The sequence below is a fragment of the Oculina patagonica genome, chromosome 5 (genome assembly GCF_052425735.1).
Source record: "Oculina patagonica isolate OP01 chromosome 5, crgOcupat, whole genome shotgun sequence".
Classification (NCBI taxonomy): Eukaryota; Metazoa; Cnidaria; class Anthozoa; order Scleractinia; family Oculinidae; genus Oculina; species Oculina patagonica.
In genome coordinates, this window is record NC_135762.1 from 23,825,447 (window position 1) to 23,848,842 (window position 23,396).

At 38.3% G+C, this 23,396-nt stretch overlaps 2 protein-coding genes across 2 annotated transcripts in view; one reads left to right on the forward strand and one right to left on the reverse strand.

Annotated features, from left to right (window-relative positions):
- LOC144653414 (uncharacterized) lies at positions 1-6,592 on the forward strand. Its single transcript, XM_078513403.1, has 4 exons — positions 1-96; positions 600-909; positions 1,585-2,062; positions 3,053-6,592. Exons 2-4 carry the CDS (start codon positions 613-615, stop codon positions 3,181-3,183), a joined length of 906 nt encoding a protein of 301 aa, XP_078369529.1. The 5' UTR covers positions 1-96; positions 600-612; the 3' UTR covers positions 3,184-6,592.
- Positions 6,452-23,396, reverse strand: part of LOC144653413 (neuroepithelial cell-transforming gene 1 protein-like) — a 24,796-nt gene continuing 7,851 nt past the window's right edge. Inside the window, 18 exon segments of the mRNA XM_078513402.1 lie at positions 6,452-8,300; positions 9,006-9,078; positions 9,080-9,103; positions 9,500-9,589; positions 9,697-9,765; positions 10,276-10,320; positions 10,412-10,468; positions 10,852-10,893; positions 11,394-11,452; positions 12,363-12,414; positions 13,118-13,225; positions 13,653-13,729; positions 15,664-15,760; positions 16,683-16,745; positions 17,229-17,300; positions 18,947-19,045; positions 19,510-19,605; positions 22,558-22,620. Of these exon segments, the coding sequence (XP_078369528.1) occupies positions 8,152-8,300; positions 9,006-9,078; positions 9,080-9,103; positions 9,500-9,589; positions 9,697-9,765; positions 10,276-10,320; positions 10,412-10,468; positions 10,852-10,893; positions 11,394-11,452; positions 12,363-12,414; positions 13,118-13,225; positions 13,653-13,729; positions 15,664-15,760; positions 16,683-16,745; positions 17,229-17,300; positions 18,947-19,045; positions 19,510-19,605; positions 22,558-22,620 (1,335 nt within the window). The 3' untranslated portion in view covers positions 6,452-8,151.

Here is a 23,396-nt window from a genome sequence, read left to right on the forward strand (position 1 = left end):
GGTGAATGAAACAAATGGCGTAACAAGAAAACACTCGGAAATCTATCAGAAAAGACAGGAAATGACTAAGAATTTCCAAGTAGCTACGATCTTCAGGTAATTGTTGATTCGAACAAACTCTTGAAAAGACATTGCATATGATGTAAGAAGAACGTTTGTAGAGTTCCGCCTAGAAGAGGCGGCAAGCCACAAAGAAAGCAGCTTTCCATAACAATGCAAATTTCACCTGATTTCAGTTCCTTATTTTATATTAGATTGGTTAGCATATGGTATCGTAGTGGTATTTTTCTTGTGAACATAGTTTTAAGCTGTAGTAAAATTCTTTCAGTGCCAGGAAAACTCGTGGTGGGCGCAACTTGAGAGGCCAATCAACTTTCTTTGCTGTCACAAAAATAAAAATAATTACTCTATTTTATGCTGTTTAGATCGACCTAGGTTACTGTATGTAGCTTAGAAACATTAAAAAACTGCCTTAAAAATGCTTTTATCTGTAAGCATAAAATTTTCCATAAAACAATAAGTTGTATGGCAATAAAATGATAATAATTATTGCATTCTACTGCTGTACATTATAATTGTCACATATTGTTCTTTTTCAGGTTCATAAGTTAAATGATGGATTCAAATGAGATTCTCTTTCAAACAATCAGAGATAACAGACATACACTGGAATACGTAAAGAATCTGTTGGCATGTAAAGAATTGTCTGTGAACTTTTCTAATCCACATGATCAACAAACAGCTCTCCATATTGCAGCGAGACGAGGGGATGCTGATCTTTTAAAACTGCTGTGTTCTTATGGAGCTTATGTTAACGGTGGAACAGTTGATCTTATGACACCTTTGCATGAGGCCTGTCTTGGTGGTCATCCAGAGGTCGTAGATATCCTAATTGCCGAAGGAGCAGATGTATGTTACTGTACTACCATAAAATTCTGAAAAATGTGCCCAGGGTTTACTGTATATTTGCTGAAGGTGACCGGCTTTTCAGATAGGCTTATTTCAGGGAGGGCCTATATATGGGGGGGGGGGGGGTGCTAATTTCCAGGTGGAAATATTTTCGTTTCAATAATCTTTTGGTTTCTATATGGATGGGATGCTGTGATGCTGTGTGCTGTGATGCATTCTCTAACAGCGTAAACCCTTTCGCTTTTTACTTCAGAATCCCCTTAAAATACTCAGATAAATCAGCCATTAGGTGTGTTTGTTCAAGATTTTTGAACGACCCTTTTGAATACCTAAATAAATATTGCCCCTACTCTTTTCTATACTGAACTCATGAAATCCCCATCCTTTTATATACATCCAGCCTGAAAAATATACCCCTTTCAGGCAGAGCTGCCCTGAATAGTCCACTATAGGGAGTACCCCCTGTGCCTCCCTACCAGCATTTACACAAATTTTCCCCAACAACTTTTCAGTGTATATTTCTGCTCATGGTTAGAGTGGGGCACTGTGAATGTATAGTACCCTGTGTAAGAACACAACATGAAGAAACTGGCCCAACCAAGTGCTAGCCTACCATGCTACCTTAACATACAGTCATGCCTTATTTTTAGTTGTCTATTTCCTTAACTTTCACAGACAAATGCACGTAACATAGATGGGAGTACACCGCTGTGCTTTGCTTGTGCCAAAGGATCTTTAAAGTGCACCCGTCTATTAGTAGAAGCTGGAGCTGAGATCAACCCCACATTAACAGTAACCTTCCCACCCCTACACGAAGCTGCCTTAAATGGACATGTTCACTGCTTGGAAATGCTCATGCAAATGGGTGCCAACCTGGAGAAATCTGAGAATCAGTTTGGAACAGCTTTACATGTCGCTTGTCTTCAAGGTTACGTGGAATGTGTGAGGACTTTACTTCACGCCGGGGCCAATCCCAATGTGATCAAAAGACACCAGGCTCCCTTGCATACAGCAGCTCTGTGTGGATTTGAAGACTGCACTTCACTCCTTATAGAGTACGGAGCAAATGTTTATCAGAGAAACTTGGAGAGTAAAAGACCTGCTGACTTGGCTACTGATACAGCATGCAGAAAGATACTTCAGACTAAAGCTGGTGAGAAAATGGGTTGACAGTGGAGAGCTTTCACCCTCGTAGCCCCCTGTGTTGGTAGGGGGGAGGGGACTCAAAAAAGAGAGGCTATGCCGCAAGGTCGAAATCCCTACCCTTTCCTATGCCATTTTTGACAAAAAGATAACTCTCTAACAAACCTTTGATAGATTTGTACCTCTTTTTGTGTTTTGCATCTTAAATTTCACCTTGAATAACCCCTTTTTTGAAAGGTCACTTTAAATAACTAAGTGACAGGTTTCATCATTTTTTTTCTATACTCTACCCTCTCAAAATCCCAACCCTTTCATATGCCTACGGCCTGAAAAAGTTACCCCTTTTGGGTGGAGTCTCCCCATATAGTCCACTATAGGGAGAACCCCCTCTCCCCACCCCCCTCCAGCCCCAGATGCTTTGCAACAATCATGGTGATATCTCTAGGTATTTGGTGCTGTCTTAGGGTGTTCTATTTCAAAAATGTGTATTTACCAACTTTTATGATACTTTTGAAAGGGGGTGTTTTCAAAACAAGCTGCAAATGAACAGGAGCTAAAAATGTTATAGTTAAGAAATGATTTTTATGCGGGACATGGCTCTAGGCCAGCCAGTCACTTTTTACTCATCAGGAAAAGAGTCTACATTGCTACCTCTTAGGGGTAAAATGAACTTGGGCCACACCACCAGAAAATGAATTATTGGACCTTTTAGGGGTTTTTCTTGAGTTCCCTAGGAGCATTCCTGTCAGCTTCATATGGCACTCCATACCCCCTCCCCATCCCCACCCCATCATCAAATATTAAGTCAAAAATTGAAATGAAGAATGAAATTGCAACTTTCATTATTTTTTGCTTTATTATTTAGTAAAACAAGTTGGAATAGTTGACTGCTTGCAGTTTAATTATTATTGAGAGGAGCTCTTGGCCGTTTTGAAGTGTAATGCTTGTTTTCCTTTTTGCTTTATTGTGACGTTAACTAAATTCTGGTCATTCTTACCAGAAAGTCCACCCAGACTACTTCAAAGCTGCCGCCTCGTCATCCGACAGCAGCTGCCACGCCCTCCAGCTGACAAGATTCCCTTCCTACCCCTCCCTAGAAGCCTCAAGGATTACCTCAACTACTATCATTAACGCTTGGAACAGTACACGCCAAATGCGTAGTTCTTCTTGCGCGAAGTTTTAACCGTCACCAAAAACAGACTCCTGTTTTTCCGGTGAACGGACACTCTAGCCGAAAGTACGTCAGAAATGCGTGGAGAATTAGCCCTTGAGAGCACCACTTTGCTGGTAGGAATTCCAGAATCTCGTCATCATTTTATTTGTACCCGAGGACTGATCAAATTCTATGCCCTATTCTACAAACTTAAAGACGAGAGACAGACTTGGTACCAACAGCAGTTTATTCATCACCGTTGAGATCGTAAATGAAATCAGCGATAGAGAAAACGTCTTAACAAGCTTGCGTTTATAGCTTTTTCGTGACATAGATAACACTTACCACGCAAAAACATGATTTTGAAATGTTCAGTTTTAGCAAATCCAAAATAATAAGAGTACAAGAGGTTGACCCTCTTTTCTTAGTCTGCCCCGTCGTGTTTGCGGCGAAAAAGAAATGAACGCGAGTGGAAAATTGCCGTGGGAATTCATTTTTCTATCGCGCTTTTCTTTTAGCTTCCCGCTCGACGGACTATTTAGAAAAAAGGAGAAGTTATTTGTTTCTAAAGTAACTGTTGTTCTGCGTCGTCGGACAAGTGTAACACTATGTTGAGCAAATGGAAGTTGATAAAGCTAAGTGGGAATAAACCGCCGTTGCGAATTTGTGAAAAGCTGACGTTTCTAGCGTTAGCCCTTCGTCGGAGCAAAGTCACCGACCTTCCGAGGTTCGCTTCCCGTGACTTTTTTGAAGCGAAAAAAAGCCGCTATGACATCCAAACACTCAACATTAATTACCGCAATTTATACTGAATTGTCTAACCTATCCAAAGAAGAATGGGCGGCTCTTACAAATCTTGGAAAGCGCAATGACAGTTATTAAAGCTGCCGACAAAGGCGGTATACCAGTTGTTTGGCGGACAAGTTTATACCGAAAAGAAGCTTTTCGGCAACCGTGACTTTTTGATACATGAAATGTTGACAAAGAGACCTCATTCCCTCCCGCCAACCAAAAATTGTTAAGGAAACTATTCATGACCTTATTCCCAAACAAGAACTACCAGTTACTGCTCAAAATCTCGAACTTCCGGAAGCTCTGTTGTTACTTCAAAATTAACATAGAAAAGTTCCGACAAAGCTAATATTTCTGCATTTTGACAGTAGCCCTGCCGAACTAATTCTTTGGGGACTTTTACAAACAATCAAGGAGATCGCATTGGCAACAAAAACAGGTGTACCAAACACCCTGTAATTAACTTTTAAAGAAGATGAAATGTTCATTTGTCACGAGCGTGGGACAAAGAAAAAATCTGAGTCCCCGACAGGGATCGAACCCCTGGCCTCCCAGATACCAGATCTTTTTGGCCATTTATAACATCGACGATTGTTTTGGCTCAACTACTTGCAGTAAAGATTAATTCAAACTCAATTCATCACTGAGTGTTGAATTGATTGAGTTGGCTCGCCTCATCCAGCTCTCACATTTACGCGGGAAATCTCTGAATCTCCAATCGCCTTAGACTGTTCACAGCCCTCTATTTTTTCATATTTTCTCGTATTTTTTCGATCGATGAGCGCGGGGAAAAAAGCGACAAGAGAACTGGATGCCAGCGCAAAACAACGCTCTCTTTGCTCGCCGATTCTTTCAGTTTTTAGGAAAAGAGGCTGTGGACAGTCTAGAATCGCCTTTTCAATGTTTCAACTAACGGCAACGGCCTAACAGTTTGTTTTCACAGAAAAATTGTGGACTCTCGCAGTTGCACCGCAGGCTACTATCTGTTTCCAAAGATCAAACGTACCTGTCGTTAACTTTCCTGTCGTTATTTGATTTTCGGGTGAGCTGAAATTGGATGCCAGTGAAGCGAGGCACACGGAGGGTTATGGGAAGGTAAGCGCAAAATTTTCATCGTTCCTTCCCATGACTCCAAGCGTGCCTTAAAAAAACTGTGGTAATAAATTCGTGTCCTATAGAGCGGTTTTCACTTGAGTGTCGAAAGTAAATGGCATTTGCTTTGGTTTTGCATTACTACGCTTACTGATTGGCTTAAAAATCTCGCGCCACTTTCTCAGCCAATCAGAACTAAAACCAAAACCAATCGTGACTCGCTCGCGCACGTTTTCCCGCGCTTCGTGCCAGCTACATGTAATTGCTTCGAGTTTTGATTTGTTCACTGGATTGTCTGTGTCGTTTGTGATTGGCCAGAGTAATTACTTTGGTTTTGATTTTACGACACTCAATTGAAAACTGCTCTATACACCAAATGGTGAACCCACATAAAATTCTCACTACCATACATTGTATAACACTACACGTCATTTGAAGTCATTAGACGTAACTTTACATCACTAAATGTCACTAGAAAGTGTTTGACATTGTTCACCATGAATACGCATCATTTATCGACACTAGACATAAATTAATGTCATTATCCATCATTAGACATCATTTCCCATCTCCAATCTTCTCTTACCACAAATACTCTACACATACATAGCGACTGGGTACGAATCTTTGACATCTTTACATAACAGATATCCTGCGATATGCGCAGTTTGACACAATAAGATTCGTCCGGAATCTTGAAATGCGCTGCACACGTACAGTACAATTTACTGGCTATAAAAATACGTTGACAATATGTTGCCGGCAATGAAACAAATATCCTGTTTTATAACTCGAAGCTTCGCTTCTCGGCCAACTGTTCATTTTTCGACAATCGTTCAGCCTCTGGCATTATCCTCCAACATACCAGCCGCCTGAAGGGGTTTATTTACTAAATATACGTAGGTTGCGAAGATTCGTCCGAAATCTTGTTAAGCGCTGCATAATTACAGTTTTTAATAATAATAGTTAATATAATAATAAAAAAAAAATAATAATAATAATAAATAATATTTTAAGAGGAGGCCTCCAATCACCTAGGGGGTGGTTTTCAGGAGGGTCCTCTGAGAAAATAAATGTTAAACATTAAAATACATTAAAATCTAAAATACAATACAGAATGTGCTTCGTTGACAATTTGTTGAATAATAGAACAATTATCCTGCTCAATCTTGCGGAATATTGTCTGATTTTAGCCAACTCGACCTACGGCCTTGTCGGCTGAGTATCAGGCGATATTCCGCGCGATTTCGATATTCGGAGTTTGAGTAGCCAATCAGTGCGTGCCAAAAACGCTATTCACTGTTTTAGTATATACTAATACAGCTAATTTACCGTCTATAAAAATACGTTGACAATATGCTGAACAATGAAACAAATATCCTGTTCAATCTTGCGGAATATCGTCTGATTTTTGCCAACGAGGCTTACGGTCTTCCGCGCGATTTGGTTGGATGAGTTAAAACAGTAACAAGAATTTCGAAAGAAAACAACTTGCATTGACTGTTCCATTTCAATTTTAATATTAGAGCTACATCTTTACACCAACTTTTTTTGGTAGAAACTGGGTAGAAACTTCATTTAAAAGTCCCTAGAAACTTCATTTAAAAAGTAAATGTCACTTTGGATTTCTTGAATATCAAGTGCTTGAATATATCTAATAGCATTACAAGAAGAGGTCGCAAAAGTATAAACAAATGAGAAACTATTTTCAAAATTAATAAAGGATATTTACACCATGTAGGTATCAAAATAAAATTCTTATAACAAAAGGTCTTGATGAAAGAAAAAAAGTTTCATACAACATAACGCCAGTGCGAAAGAGGTTGGAGAAAAAAATGCGGGTGTATTAAAGTTAAGGCTCCTCGTTTAAACTTGTAAAAAATGCGAGGTTTAGAGGAGAGTACTAAATTAAAAGCCAACAGTCGAATTACATATGTATACTACTTTAAATTCCGTTACATTGCTATCATTATTGTATTTCCTATAATATAATAAATGCAATATATTATTGCTCGTTAATTATAAAATATTTCTCTGAGAATATTTTCCTGTTATCTTGTAAAACTTGCTCGAGACGTCTCCAAAGCATTATTACATAAGGTATTAAATTTGTCGCCGGGACAGATTTTTCATGACTGTCTGTTTCAGAACTTGGCAATTGGTCAATGAAATCCGTGCAATCCGCGCATTCTGCCCTAACCAATCGGGGCGAAGATGTTGTTCTCACAGCCAATCAGATGCCACCTTGACCCAGCAGTGAATGGGTCCACGTGACCTTTTCCCGCTCTTTTCACCGACTCCTGCGCTTTTTAGCAATTGCCGAGTTCTGATTGGATGGCTCAGATGGCTATTTACAGGCGTACGAATCGCTGTTATTTCTTTGAATTTCAATAGCTTTACAACAGTCATTAGAAAATCACTATTTTTAAAGTAAATATTACAAAAAAATTTACAATTGTACAGTTCGCTATAAATTGGAAAGGAGATTTTCCTACCGAGGCGCGTATGTAGAAACGTAAGTATTAGCCCTGAGAAAGCAGCTCTTGTTGCTTTTGTTATTGTTGTTTTTGCGCTACGCAAAAAGGGGGCTGCTTTCACAGGCGTTATTCGACCATGTGATCCCCCAATGTAAGTCACGCCCAAATAACGAAACTTCGCCATACTATTTTCTTGTAAACGAAATGAAACAAACAATCTGATATTTGAAATTTAAAAACGTTCTGACACTAAGTTCTTATCCTTGGAAGAATTTGGGTTAAAGTGAACACTTCCCTTTACCAAGATGACGAATCCATTAATTCCCGTAACCTTCCTAGCTGGAATTTTCAAGGCATACTGAAGAAAATTTAGGAAGTATTCGCTTCTGTTGGTGAAAAGTCATTTGGTAAAGTTTCACTCGTTCTCAGCCAATGGCAAAACAATCCACAAGAATTCCTCGCAAGCAAAGTCCCTGCGCAATTTCTTCAGGACAAATTCCTCAAACGCGGTCCTCGGGGAATTACGGACCTTCTGAACGTTCCTGACCTCAAGGTGTTGCGTGACGTTGGATAACGTTCGTGACATCAAAGGTAGGTCTTGTAGTTTTCGGGGTGGGGTATTACGCTTCGTATTGCGTTGAGCCACTGTTTTTTGTCCTGTTCAGTGGGGGCTTGTAGCGTGTGAGATTGGCCCATCTCTGGGTTAGTACTGGAGACTCTAAAAACGTGTTTAGCTGTTGGAACAAAAAGACCGTCAAAAAATTATTGTTAATCTAAAGTTCAAATTTGAAGGAGGACGCAGGGTTAATGGTTAGTACGTTGAATCCCGGATCGAGCGGTTCGAGTTTGAGCCCCGGCCGGGGTCACTTGTGTTGTGTTCTTGGGCAAGACACTTTACTCTCACAGTGCCTCTCTCCACCCAGGTGTATAAATGGGTACCGGCGAATAGTTAGGGCTACCTAAAATAATGCTGGCGGGGAAACTGCGATGGCCTAGTATCTCATCCAGGGAGAAAAGCAAAACAACAAGTTGCTTCATTTTACATCAACACAGTAGAATTCCGATTTTTCGAAACTCCAGAGGAAACGAAAACTGCTTCGAGAAATCGGGAGAGGGATTACAGAGAAGTACTATTCAAGGGAAACAAAAATTGGTTTAAGAAATCGGGAGTTTCGAGAAATTGGGAATTTGCTTAATTTGTAAAAACTTGGTGCTACATCAAGATAGAATCCCCTTGTTGATAATTTTCTTTATTCTCATTCTTATTATCTTTGTATTGATATAACCAATCTTGGAAAATGGCTTTTGCTAACATGCGTTGCAGCCGGACGTGTCACAAAATCCTAGATATAGTCCATACAAACTATACCGCCGGTTTAGACTGTCTACTGAAGCAGGCTAGCTTTTGCCAGTAACCACACAAAGAGCATTTTACTCACCTGTACCAAGTCTTGATATCGCGGTCTTGAAGGAGCCGCCCATTCTGGCGTCACCATCCGAAAGATCTTCAACTCAACAAGTTCTCGACTGGGATCGGCTGTGGATGACACAAGAGTCATGTTTAAATATAAAACCGGAAAAAATACTTTTCATAAATAAATTTGTAAGTTAATAACAAAAAAAATCCAGAAAAGCTTTGTTCCCTTGAAAAGTGCCTAGGCAATTTTCTCCACTGTCACGCTCCTTACGAATTCCGCGTGAGTAGATGGGAGGAAAGTAGAAAGAGTCCACTAGCAGATTAAAACTTTGCATCGCAATGCAGAGACACTTTATCAGCATTACATGTAGTGCCCTTCGAGCTTCGCAGCTGATAATTGGGACGACACGCAACGCCAACGCATTACCCCAGTAAAAGCACAGCGTGACGATCCTGTTACTACGGTAAAATTTAGTGGATAACATCGTCCGTGTAAGTTGTGAACAGTTAACTTACCTGTGTAAAGACTTGATAACTGGCCCTGCCCTGTCTTGTGGCCGGCCGGGTAAGAAGAAACACTGCCTCGGACAAGAATACTTGTAGTTTCTATTTTGGAGAGACGATTACCGTAATTAGTAACGCACGGCTATATTAAAACGCCAATGACAGAAAGGCTTGGTATTTGTTTATTTGTTTGCTTCTAGAGTTCTCACCGTTCCATGTTTGTTTCTCAGTGTTCCGTTACATAGAAGCTTTCTGGACTTGAATACCTCGGGGCACATCTGAAATAAACAACAACACGATATGTAAAACTGGACTCACGTGACCTACCGCGAACAATCACTGGTGTGCAAAACTAGAGTATAACACGGAGGGCCTTTTGTTAGTTTGTGTTTCAACTCATGCAGCATACTTATGAACCAATCAGAGCAAAGATGTTTCTATCGTGATTCAAAACTCACGCAACTTTTTCCCGCCCTTGGAACCCATTGCATGCTTTTCCGCGCTCAGCACCGGCAGCCTCGGCACCGGTTCCATGTTTTCCCGCCCTTGAAATCTGTTGAACGCTTTCCTGCGCTCGGTACCGGCTAAATTTTTTCCCGACTCACGCTTGGTACCGGTAACAAATTTTTCCGCGCTTAGCACCTGTTGCATGTTTTCCCGCGCTATCGTTTGGCAGTTGGCACCCGTTGCATGATTTCCCGCGCTTGCCGCCAGCTACATGTTTTCCCGCGGTTAATAACATCGGTTGCACAAAAAGACAAAACACATGACAAACCACGATTCTATACCTGTCTGTCATCCAAGAAAACTATTCTACTGAGCACATCTTGACACTGCAAGAGAATGAAACAAACAATTACAAATTTAAAGTATAAAAAAAACACACAAATACGTATCGAGCCATACAATAAAACGCAAAAATACCTTTGCTTCTCCTGTTTTTCTGTCCACTTCTTCGATAATGTCTTGTAGGCGACAAATCTACAAGAAATCCAAAAAGGACATATATATTTAGGTTTCTTCATTAACTGGGCTACGGTCGAGTTCAAGTCTGAGAAGTTGCTAGGTAACAGTGACGTGTCCTTATCGCTAACTGCTTTGGGATTGGACAATAAGACTCGGAAACCCTTTGAGTGCTTTCCCGAAGATCTGGAAGAAACCCTATACTTTTTCTCCGACAAAATTTCATCTCACAGAATCATCTCGCCTTTAGTATTGACTATTCCCGCAACCCTATTTTCCCTCGTGTTTTGACCTCTCACTCTACAATATGCGAGAAAAAAATACAGCGGACTGCTCGTAGTTTACTTTTCAGGTTCAACTTAAAAAACTACCTGAAAAAAAAAAATTCATTCATTACTCACCGCTTGTTCGAGTTTACGCCAGTCTGAATGATCTTTTGGCGTCTGCAACACAACAAAAAGAAAATTAAAAAAAAAATCAAAAGGACAATTTCTAAAGGCCTACGCAAAAATACCATATTATTATAAGCATTACCATATAAAGATAAAGAAATGGCGATCCCCTTTCCACCCCAACCATATTTCGCACTGACGTTTGTCAGTCAAGCTAAGAAATGTGTCAATCACTAGTTGTTGCTAAGCTATGGATTGCTGCACGCAAGTATCAACCAATCAGAGACACTAAACAGACCACGGGAATGCACGTGATAAGTGTGGAATTTTTCAACTCGTACGTGAAGGTGTCGGGCAAGGGGAAAGTTCTGCGAACATGGTACAACGGAAAAAAAACACAATTTCCCAGGGGTGTAAATACGTCGGCGGATAGCAATAAAATCAATTAGAGAAAGTCCGGGACCGAAGCGGGGGCAGGTACCTCCCTTAACCGATCAACTCCCTAGGGGAACGGCCGGAAGTTCCGCCCATCCGACCATCATGGTACTCACGTATTTTTGAATGCTTCGCAGCATTAGTGGATATTTTACTAGGCGACTTCTGGGCGAATCTGCAACCAAAGATAAACAACTTGTTAGCAATGAACTCTTATCGCCCAGATTAACGTATAAATATTATAATGGGTTTCCATTTGATCGCATTAAGATTTGGAGGGAAACAGCGTCTGAGATACGGGCACTCGAAACGCCGCGAAATACAAAATACGTTTTCTGGCTTTTCTCTCGCAAATTCCTTTAATTAATTTCTCATTCAATATGGCTATGAAACCATTCCAGGTTTTCATAACTAAATCCCTGATTGAGTTTTACAGATTTATCCTTCAGCGCTCACTTTTACAATTCTAAAAGGTTCTCTTTTTTAACATTTTTAATAAATCAAGGAAAATTATGTTAATTCCTCGTTCTACAAAGTCTATAAATCCAACATAGTGTAGTTCAATAATTTGTTTGAAATAAATTTAATAATTTTAGACGAGCAAGTTGCATTTGCCAGAATATTCTACTACTGCTCCGTTTTTTCTGGCATTTTCCACTTTCGTGAGTGTTTGATACTAAAACTTCCTTTGCTAAACCAAAAGATAAGCATCAGAAAAAAATCGCAATTGGCGCCAATAACAAGGCACGCTTCGTGTGCGATTAAGCGGAAACGCGTGGCAGCTTCATTCCCTCTCAAACTATCTTTTCTTTTTATAATCTAACTGCTTGAAAATGTGTTGAGGTTTGATTGTTTATCAGGTCTTTTGACCACGATAAAATTCAAATTCTTTTTTTTTTCGCTTTTCCTAGTTTACAATCTTAAGCAATAAAATATTTGCAAGGAAAGAGAACACCACTTATATAAGAACAATGGTGATATTAACAAAAACTTCGGCGTGAGAGCTAAAACGATTATCACCGGAAATACCTTCTCTTTAATTGAAAAAGCAGGCTTAAGAGATGTGTGCACAGAACAGGACCTACCTAGAAAACTCCAAAGGTCCAACTTCCGACTGAATGGCGAGTCACGGCATCTCTGAAAACAAAATGGAGCGGTTTGTGGTTACATGGGGTCTTACAGAAAAGAACTAGATTGTTCACAACCTCTTAGACGATCCTTGAATGCGTGAAGGGGCTGTGAACATGTCTAAAGTAAACACACGTACGCGGTCGAAAGGGCCATTTCCGATTGATTTAAACTGCAACCTGAATCATGGGTCGGTCATTGTCTAGATGTGATTAATTGTCCTTCATGATAAAGTTAAGCAGGCGCGCATTAAATTTTGAAAATTCCATATGAGATCATCCTAATCATGTCTTGATCGGACTGAAAATGGCCCGCCAAATAAATGTTCCAATGTTTTTCCGATAGACATAAACGTTGCTAAAGTTAAGACCGAGTTTGAAAAAGTATTTAGTAAAGATGAGTATCGTCAAATAGTAAAAGCAGTAAAGAAATTTGAAATTTTTTTTTTTTTAATTTTAAAAAAACTAGAAATGAACAGACGTTGCGGGCTTGGCCCTTCTTCAGTGTTCTGGTCTGAAATGTCAAGCAGTGGTTCCAATCACAAGTTGTGCACACACTAGGGCCCCCCCCCCCCCCCCCCCCCCCCGCTCTCCTTCTCAGTATCTTCAGTAAATGATCTTTTACAAAAAAAAAAATTACAAAACAGGAAAACTAAGGGGAAAAACGGTAAACCACTGAGTGAGGATACACGTAGGTGGAATTAACGTTTTACCTGCAAAAAATCTGCTACACTTCCACCTTGACGGAGTTTTTCATCAAGAATCGTCTTAGCTTCAAATTGATTCGCACAATATCTGGCGTAACATCTTAAGCCTGGAAACTACAGTTGAAAGAAACAAGACTTTCACTTATTTTATGGAAAAGCATTAAGTCAAACTTGAAAAAAAAGTGATTTAGCTTGTTAGTCAGGCAGCAGCAGCGCAGTCAGTCAGGTAGGAAAGAAAAAAAAAAATCTCCACTAATTTTATGAAAAGCGTCAAGTTAAACTTACAAAAAGTAATGTAGCTCGAAGTCAGTCAGTCAGTCAGTCAGACAGAGAGTCAGCCAGACAGTCAGTCAGGTGGACAGACAGACAGACAGACAGAATTTCAAAGAATTCAGAAAAATCCTGTCAAACGCATTTCTATTTTGCCATCATCCTCAGTTGCCTCTGGCTCCCTCTCCGTGTCCTGTGATCTTGGTAAATGTCTTCAGCTCTCACATTCATGTCAGTGAGATAAATCCAAAAATAATATAAATTAACGTACCCAGTTTAACATGATATCTCCTATACTGTCTGTTGTGCCATTACTGGATCTAGCATTTTTGAGTTTTGTGTGAAGATCTGAAATAAGAAAGCATGTTTAGTGATTTTGAATAAATCATTATTAGTCTTATTGACAATGTGGGTTTGTTGTTTTTTTTTTTTTTTTGGTTTTCTTGCCGTATTCTTGTTTTTTTTAATTTTTATTTTTTATTATTATCATTAAAAACACACAATAATTACAACAATACAATAACGGGTACGACACTTACACAAGTAACAGGCTCTGCCTACACTAATTACAATACAAAGATACGATATTATATCCTATTTACAATTTATTAATTTTATATCTTATTTATTTCGTATTGACAATGGTGGGAGCCACGATGACCTAATGGTTAGCATGCTGGACTCCAGAAGCCTCCTGGCCAGGGTCATAGCATTGTGTTCTTGGGTAAGACTCTTGACTCTCGCAATGCCTTTCTCCACCCAGGTTATAAATGCGAACTGGTGACCTAAATGATGCAGTGGAGGGGGGGGGGGTAACCCTGTGATTGAACTAGTATCCCATCCAAGTGTTGTTTCATGCTACTAAACAGTGACAGCGGAGCATTTTTCCAACTGGGGGGGCTGACTAGTGACTTGAAGTGGGGGGACTTAAAAGACTCTTCTCTTAGTAAGTCTTTATTTTTTCGGAAATTATTTTTTCGGAAATTATTTTTCGGAAATTCTGGGGTGGGGGGGGGGCTAAAGCTGTTGAGAAAGAAACAAAACAGCCTGATAGGCTCTTACTAGGGTTGTTCTTTGCAATGCAATGATCTCTGCAGTCGGATAGCAGCTCTTGCAAATTCTCACATGAATGGCTGGCTACCTTTCAAGAGAACAATAGAATAAACAACAGGAAAATTCCCCTAGCCCAAAAAAATCTGCTACACTAGAGGACCAACTATTGGATTTTTCAAAAATCTTAAGGTTCTTGCAGGACCTTTAACAGCTTAGCACATTTTGAAGATTGCTGTAAAAATCCTCAAGGACCTTGCAATGATCCTGTAAAGAATTCATTTTAAGATCCTGGTAAAATCATCATCAAATCCTTGATAATCATAAGGATACTTGTAAGATCTTCATCAAATCAAATATCTTTTTAAGATCTTCCTTAGGGCCTGGACGCACTGGACTGACAAAATTTGTTTGGCTCTACCATTAGTCTCGACAAATTTTGTCTCTACCAAATTTTGAATTTGGCAATCGTGGACGCACTTTAAAACACCAAATTTTTTTAAAACCACAAAGTATCAATCATGTTAAAACTGTACACCTTCGATAACTTTCCATTCGCTGAAATGAGTCTTGCGTTCCAGCCGATAAGAGCCGTATTTTTCGCTTTTAGTACAATTCAATAGTCTTGACTCGCCGCGCTTTCATATTGATCAGCAGCAGTACTTGTACTCAGGCGGTTTGAAAATTGTGCCAAGCCAGGAGTAATTGTCGAGAAAAAATAAAATATTTTGGCAGACAACTGCCTTTAAAGGCGAGATCAAATATACTTGTTTGGCGTTTTCTTTAGATAGTCATGTTAATTGAAAAATCTGTCAGTTTTGACGCTTGACAAAAATTTGTCCTGCTCCGAGGCAGAACAACGGCGCATTTGAAGTTTGGTAAGGTGACAAAATTTGGTAGATCTGAAAATCCCCGGGTGCACTTGTCTCACGGAACTGGTGACAGATTTTTTCACAAAATAAACAAAAAATTGCCCAGTGCATCTGGTCCGTCTGGGCCCTTAGTCTCCGTCCATTTTTAGTGTCATCAAAAGTGCCCATCACTAGTCTCCTCCCGTTGCATGACAACACTAAAAATGGCTGCAAGGGAGACCAGATCTTCCTGAGATCATGAATGGGTCTTTGAAGACCTTTGAAGCGATCTTTAAAAGATCCTTAAAGTGTTTCACCAGGTAAAGCTAGAAACAAAAATCTGTGGCTTCAATGAATACCTTTACAACTAAGGGTTTATACCTTGATGAAGAGCGAGTAAGACTTCCAAACAACCAAATATCTTCATAAATTCATATTCATTCATGAGCTTGAGTTTGTACATGGGTGCATAATAAACCTAGCAACAAATAAAAAAGAGGGTAAGTATTAAACATTTATCAGAGAAATAATAAAAATAATGTACCTTGTAGGAAAAATGAGAAGTATGAAGGAATGTCAACAAGAATGTCAACATTTCTACAGTTGAACCCTTAAATTGGCAACCACCCATAAATGCCAAGGTCAGTGGTTAAAAGTGGTTTCATTTATATGTGAGAAATAAAATCTTTTAGAAAAGAGATGTAGTGTTTTATGAAAGGTGATTCTTAACAAGAGGTTGTTGCCTATGAAAGGAGGTCATTTACGAAAGGCGTTTGCTCACAAAAGGTGGTTGGTTACAAGTGATAATTATCACTTGTAAGAGGATGTCACTGATAAGCCCTGGTAAATTATGATGGGTTGATGAGGGTTTTTGCCTTATTTCTGGTAGTCCTAAACTTAGTCCTGAACTGTTTCCCTTCTACAGCAATGGGACAAAACGGGGGAAGAGACCCCTACCCTGGGTCGAAAACAGCTATATTGAGCATGCACCACAGTTAATTAGCAACCAAAACATCATGTGATGTACTTAGACGCCATGTTTTCTATGTGGGCTCAAAAACAATGCAAGAAGCATGCGTTTTGAAAAGAGCTGTCCAAGACAGTGGACAGCAGTTGAATTAAAGGTATTTTCAACCTAGGGCAGAGGTCTTCTCCCCCATTTCATCAGCAGTTTTTGCAGCTCCTGTTGATATGGAGCAACTGACATTTGAATATAACTGGAGCATTTTCCTCTCCTATGAGTTTTCCTCTGCTAAGTTATTACCTTTTTGGAATTTTTCCACCCCACTCGCATTTTGTGAAAAGGTATTCATGATTTTGCCATCTATGCAAGTTAAACAGTCTGATTTTATTTCTCATCTTCAGTACAACAAATGTCTTGTTGAGTGTAGAAATCTTACCTCCTTTATCAACTTCAGATCAGCGACCACATTTTCTTCTCCAGAACAAACTTCATAAATGGCCTGTCATCAGAACAAATTTAACTTGTTAAATAGTGGTCATAACAAAAATAGTTAATTTTTCATGTAATTTATGTTATTATATGCTGCTGACATTTGTAGAGGCGGGTGAATAGGTTTGCAGATCGATGGATCTGGCCTTAAAATGGACCTGGATTGCGGATTTTTTGTAGCTGTACTCCTAGTGCCTGACTCCGGTTTATATAAAGCGTGAAGTTACCTATCAGTTTTGTAGGCCGATTGGATTGCATGTGGAATTTTTTTAGTTTTAATCTCAAACATTTAACTACTTACCAATCAAATCCAATCTAACTTTCTGGCCCCTATCCCCCACCTGGGGGCAAGGAACTAATATACTTACCAATCTGTGGTGGCTATAATTTTTTACAATATTCTTGTCACCAGCTTGTTTAAAATATAATATACTTAAGAAATTAAAATTTATTTTTTAAAGTACCACTCAAAAATAAAATTCCTTCCACTGACCTCCTGTCGCTTGATTTCTGTCTGCGAAAGAGTTTCACTGACACCATTGTTAGAAACAGTATCGCTCCATGACTAGTAAGAAAAACAGAAATAACAAACCTCAATAATTTAGGGATTCTGTCATTGTGAGACTGGAGAAAAAGACTAAACAATGTTAGAGTAATACAAAGAAAAAAGTAGCAACCTTTAGATTAGACTACGAGTAAGAGTTATCAAACCAATTTTGTGTGCCTCATATAATCACTTATCACACCAATCTTATCGGTAACGTTTCTTTATATGTTATTCAGCAGCAGGAAAGACTTCTAGTTCAGTGGATGCAAAGTTGTACTGGTACTCGATTTTGTACTCATATAGTCAAATCTAAAGGTTGCTAATGAATCCTAAGAAGGGTATATGCAATGGTCAGTCTTGTTCACTTACAAAGCCTAATAAATACAAGAACATGATTAAAATTTATAAGGTTGAGCACTCACAAGGGTTAATATTAGATTATAGCCTTGCTAAAGCATTTATTTACAAACTTTTTTGCAAATGGTGAAAAGTTGTTTAATTTCGTCAACATTTCAGACTGCATATATATATGCAGCTCTGTTTCACTTTTTTAGGTCACTAACAAATATAAATATTTGAAAAGGTTTTTCTTTTAACGCTTTCCAGGTTAGAAACCTTTTTTATGATGGAATAGTAATTGGTAACCTTTAAAATAAAAATAGAAATGTGTAAAACAATTTTCAACCTAGACACAATAAATATTTATCAATAAAAGTGTATGTTGCGTGTTCATTTATTGTCACAAAGTAGGAAGTCATTGTGAATGATTATAATAAAATAAACTGCTAATTCTAACATTCTATCTTGCTATCAAATAATTGCATTAGACAGCAATTGTAATTATATAATCACTGGCTAATTCAATTATTGAACAAAGAGAAAAATGTAACAGTTTATTTTGGTTTAATCTGGAAGTTTCTACAGCATTTGTGGAGTTACAACCACTCTATGCTGATCAATAGTCGATAATAACATTTATTTATTTTAATCACTTGATAATGCAATTATAGAACAGAAAAGAATTGAACAGATTATTTGAGTAAAATCTGGAAGTTTCTACTGCATTCATGGAGTTGCAATCAGTCTAGGCTGATCGATAGTTAATTAAATTTACAATGTCAAATGTTTGGCCTTATAAATTCAATAACATGGCAGACTAAGAGAATTTCACCTAATTACTTCAAAGGATTATAAACCTTGTAACAAAGTAACCGTAATAATTATGGTTTACGCATATGATCCCAAAAACAATATCTGTTTCTGATCAACAGAAATGAATTATATACATGTATTTTCTTCCCAGGGAAGCCTCCCAACGTTTATTTTATGATCAAAGTAACAATAAAAACACATGCAAGATCGCATGACACTTCCCTAATAAAACCACCACATGAATATTTTTCTAATCTCAAAGGAATTCTATCGAAAGGTTAAAATTTAATTCTCTTTCACATTGACCCTTGTGTTAAGTTGTGACTTGAATTGAAACTGCCTGCTGATGTTTTCCTTTCTTTTGTGCTGTTAACAAAAAATTTAACAAATGCTACAGGATGAAAGAAGGTGACATATAAGATGAAGGTTATTGTCAGGCAAATTGTGTTATTGAGATACATTACATGTGATATGTCGCAACATGAATGTAAAATGATTGACAGAATCCATACCTTGCTGGGCCGGTGTTTTGTGGGGGTTGGAAGTAGTCGGTACCTCTTGGCAAAATCAGAATCTTTGACCGTAAGGCTTGATCTCAAACTGACTGAACGCTGGAAAGCAAATGACAAATTGATTTAATGTATTAAAATCGAAACAGCATGTTAAAGCATTTAGCAGCAGGACAGACTGATAACCCTGTTAATTACGTAATGAGAGACAGAGACCTTGCTACAGTGTACAAAACTAATCTTAAGCCAGACACCAGCCTTTCACCATAATTGTGACACTATTTTTGCCGGGCTAGAAATATTCTTTTGTTAAAACGTGATAAAACTAAGGGCTCTTAGATAATGTTTTCTCTTCACTAAGTAGAATCTAAGTAATTTACAGATCTAGAAGTTTGTATTGATTGATGGCTATTGAGCCAAAAAGGTTTATAAGTAGTTTGGTTTAGATTATAAGCTGTGACGTGAATATACATTTTTCACGTTTTTACTGACAGGAGAATATAATAAAGACACTATAAAATATTTAACATCCATGGTAAATTAATCACACAAGTGCTTGAACAAACCTGTACTAAGACCCCTTTCTTAGCTGCACTTGGCGGTGATGAATCGGCTATGGTCGTCATATTTGATACTGCACAAATCTTCTTCGTTGTGGGCTCCTGTGGCAGAAACAATGAACTTCATCAACTAAAGCATTCAATCCATTTGTTATTGTTCTCAAATATACAAACAACACACTAACACTTTGATGAAAATTAAAATTATACTATGTAACATAAACACCTGGTGTATAACTGCCCGTGTCGGAGAAGGAGCTGGGTCAAAAAACTGTGCAGCGGTTGATATGCTATGGCGGCGAAGTAGCGGCTTAATCATGTTTCTAGTTAAGAAGAAGATCCAAGCTTTTTTGTGGACTCAGGCAGTGGTGAAATTCAGAACAGAACGCCTCTATGATCTTATCAAACAGTAAGCTATCCACACTCAGATACAGTTGTCTCCCAAAAAAGTGTGAAGTATCACATCCAAGGCATTGAAAAATTCACTTTCAACAGGACAATCCTTCCCTACATGTAATGCATAGTTCTTTGGATTAGAGCCAAATCATATATGATGCTCATGCCTTCCTTTGGCTGATCTCATTTGTGTGAATGAAACTTGATCAGTGGAATTCAGACAAGGGTCTCATTTGTGAGGTTAAATTTAGATCATGCAGACAGGAATGCAACATGATACAGGGAGCTGAGAAGGGCAAATTGGTGATACACCTTAAAATGGACAGACATTTTATGAGCTAATTCCTTCCTTTAATGACTTCACTATCAGAGAAAACCACAGATATTTCTCCCACGTGCCATGGTAAAACCTAAACAGTGTTTTTATAAGTACTGTTAATCAGTATAACCATTTTCAATGAATACATTATTGTAGATTAGCCATTTGTGTAAGAACAAAATCGATTTCCTGCAGATTTTGGGCACACAATGATCAGATCAAATTTAAACATGAATGTATGTCATGAGGCATTAGGTGTCACGGCCAAGGTTGCATGTTTTAAAATTAACATTTGATAACCATTTCACACTGAGTAAGCTGTTAAAAAATTATCTTTCACTTTATCCTGACATTTTCAGTTATGCGTAAACCATTGCACAATGTAAAATGGGTTAGGCTTGTCAAGTTGAGTATTATTTATCCATAAATCAACTGAAGTATTCAAAAGGTCCTTCCACTTAAAATGCTAGGGGTAATTATCACGGATTATAAAAGGGAATTATTGCATTTTTAATTTAAATTTTTTGACCCTTACTGAAATGAAGGTTGCTTGTTTAAGTGGAGGTGACTGACAAGTGTGATGTTTGTATGACCTGGGAACAGGCAGCTTTTTTCCCGAGTGCAAAAAGTTGGACGTGCCATAGGGCCGTACTTGAAGAATTTGGTCCCCAGGCTTGAATGTATGGATTGAGCACAGCACGTTCTGTACAGAAAAGACCAAGAGCCCAGGGATGTAGCTAAGAGATCACTTAGCGGGTTAATCAACAAGCCCAGCTGGCTAAAGTTTCTGTTGGCAGCTCTAAAAAACTTAAGTCTTTGTTTTCATGTGATATTTCAGCCGGATTTTAGTTCTCTTTCAGCCGGTGAAACTAGCCAGCAGCCAGCCCTTAGCGACTCCCCGGGGATGTGCGAAGGATTTTTTCCCTGGGGTCTAAATTTTCGATTCCGGGATTTTTTTGGGTAGGAGAATTTGGCAGGTATTTTTTTGGGTGACTTGATTTAAATAGGAGATTTTTTGGGTATTAAAATCAAACTAAAGTGCCTTGGCGCGGCCTTAGCAATTAGGGGTAATTGACTAGGGATTTTTTTGGCGTTTTTTGGTCGAGGGATTTTGGGTAATGTCGGGAGACTTAGGGATTTTTTGGGTCCTGAGTTTTGCCTCCATTCGATCATCCCCGTCACTTTGATCCCGGAGTACCCCCCTGGGATTTTTGGACCAGCCCACAGCCATTATCTTTAAAGATAAAGATACGAAGATGGAGATAGATCGGGCACATCCTACAAAGAAATGGCAAATTATAACATCGCCAGAACTGCATTGGACTGGGCATCAGAAGGGAAAAGAAGACAAGGCACACTGTGGATGACCTGGAGGAGAAGCATGGAGTGGGTTGGAACGGGAGGAAATGGGTTGGAATTCGTGGACAGGGTGCAACAACAGCTGCAAAAGATCATAAGGAGTGGATGTCTATTTTGAATAAAAATAAATAAAATAAATAAATAAATAAAATATGTAATTGACCACTCCCCAAATGGGGCTTTTCAGGGCCAATGTAATGGCCTCAAGCATCCTCCCAGTGTGAAAATTTTAAGAGAGAGAGACAGTCCCAAACAAACTGGGTTAACAAGAGATTTATTACATGAAATATGTAATTAATACATGTATAAGAAATTTATTAACTGGAAAAGAGCTATAACTAACAGGTTTGTTTACTGGAAAAGAGCTGTAACTACCCAGTCCAATATTCTGAAATAAAGCACACTGATTGGTTGATTTTGATAAGCATTCTTTTTTAAGCATCCAACTTACATAAATCTATCCTAAATGAATTGGACAAGAATGAGAAAGTTTTATATAACAAACGAGTTTCATCACTAGAAATGAAGTGAAGTTTTAAGTGCTGTTTAATACCAATGCCGTGATATAATTGAAGTCTCATATTGTTTCCTGAGTTTTGGATCGAAATTACATTCTATCTTAAGCAAAATGCATAAATTAGCTTGATTTCTACTCCTTTTTGTTGCAAAAAATGAAAAAGCAGAACTATTCACATTGGAGCCGATGCACTCTATGAAAACAATAATAATTACTCAGACGTCTTATTATAATGAGCCATGTTAATTTTTCAAGTAAATATTTGTGTTGGCTCATGATAGCAAGTTGGTTCTAGACATTTTTTTTCTCACCTAAATACTTTAAGTCTGAATGCCAATGCAAGATACATATAATCAATAAGTGTCCCATTCGTTTATCTTTTGTGACATGTATGTATAATAACATTGCATCATATCTTAAAAAACACAATAAACATAACTTTACATTTAATTTGTGTTCAGACCTTCATTTCCATGCTTTGTGCGCTGTCTTGGTGATCACTGCGTTTTCTTTTCCGGAACTGTTTCTAATATTGAACAATAATACAATTAATATCTAGATTTGTATTGTCTTGTTTTATTTATAATTTTATTGTTCCTTCTAACCCTTATTAGTAGAAACTCAGCTGTGTTCTATTGGAAATCCGCGAATCTGATTGGTTCTCCCACTGATTTCTATTCGCCGATAGAAAACAGTCGCGCGCGAGAGTAGCTCTTTAAGCGGTAAATTTTCTTGATTTTTGTCTTCAAAGTGCACAATATTGTAGGTTTTGGACTGCAATCTTTTAGAGTTTCTACTAAAACAATTAGACTACTCGCCCTTGTTTTCTATGAGCGATAGTCAACTCGGCTGCGCCTCGTTGACTATTTGCTCATAGAAAACTCGGGCTCGTAGTCTAATTGTTAAATAATATTTTAATCTGCATTGTTAGTATTATCATCCAGGCATAACTAATCGATGATCAATGACATCAATTGGTAATCAATGAGTAATCGATGGGTAATCAGTTGATTAGTCATTGATTATTGGCGATGATCAATGAGTAATCGATGGCTAATCGAAGCCCAAAAATTTTGTGGCCTATCAATTACTTATCGATGACATCGATTACTTTCAGTAGAATGATTCATCCGATCTGAGATTACTCATTGATGTAATTGATTACCTATTGATATTACTGATTACTCATCGATGACCCATTGATTACTCATCAACTGCACACAAAAGACACATTCCTTGCTTTCTTGTACCATTTTTTTGCGTTTTTTATCTATGTCAGTCATATTTTGCTTTATAACTGGC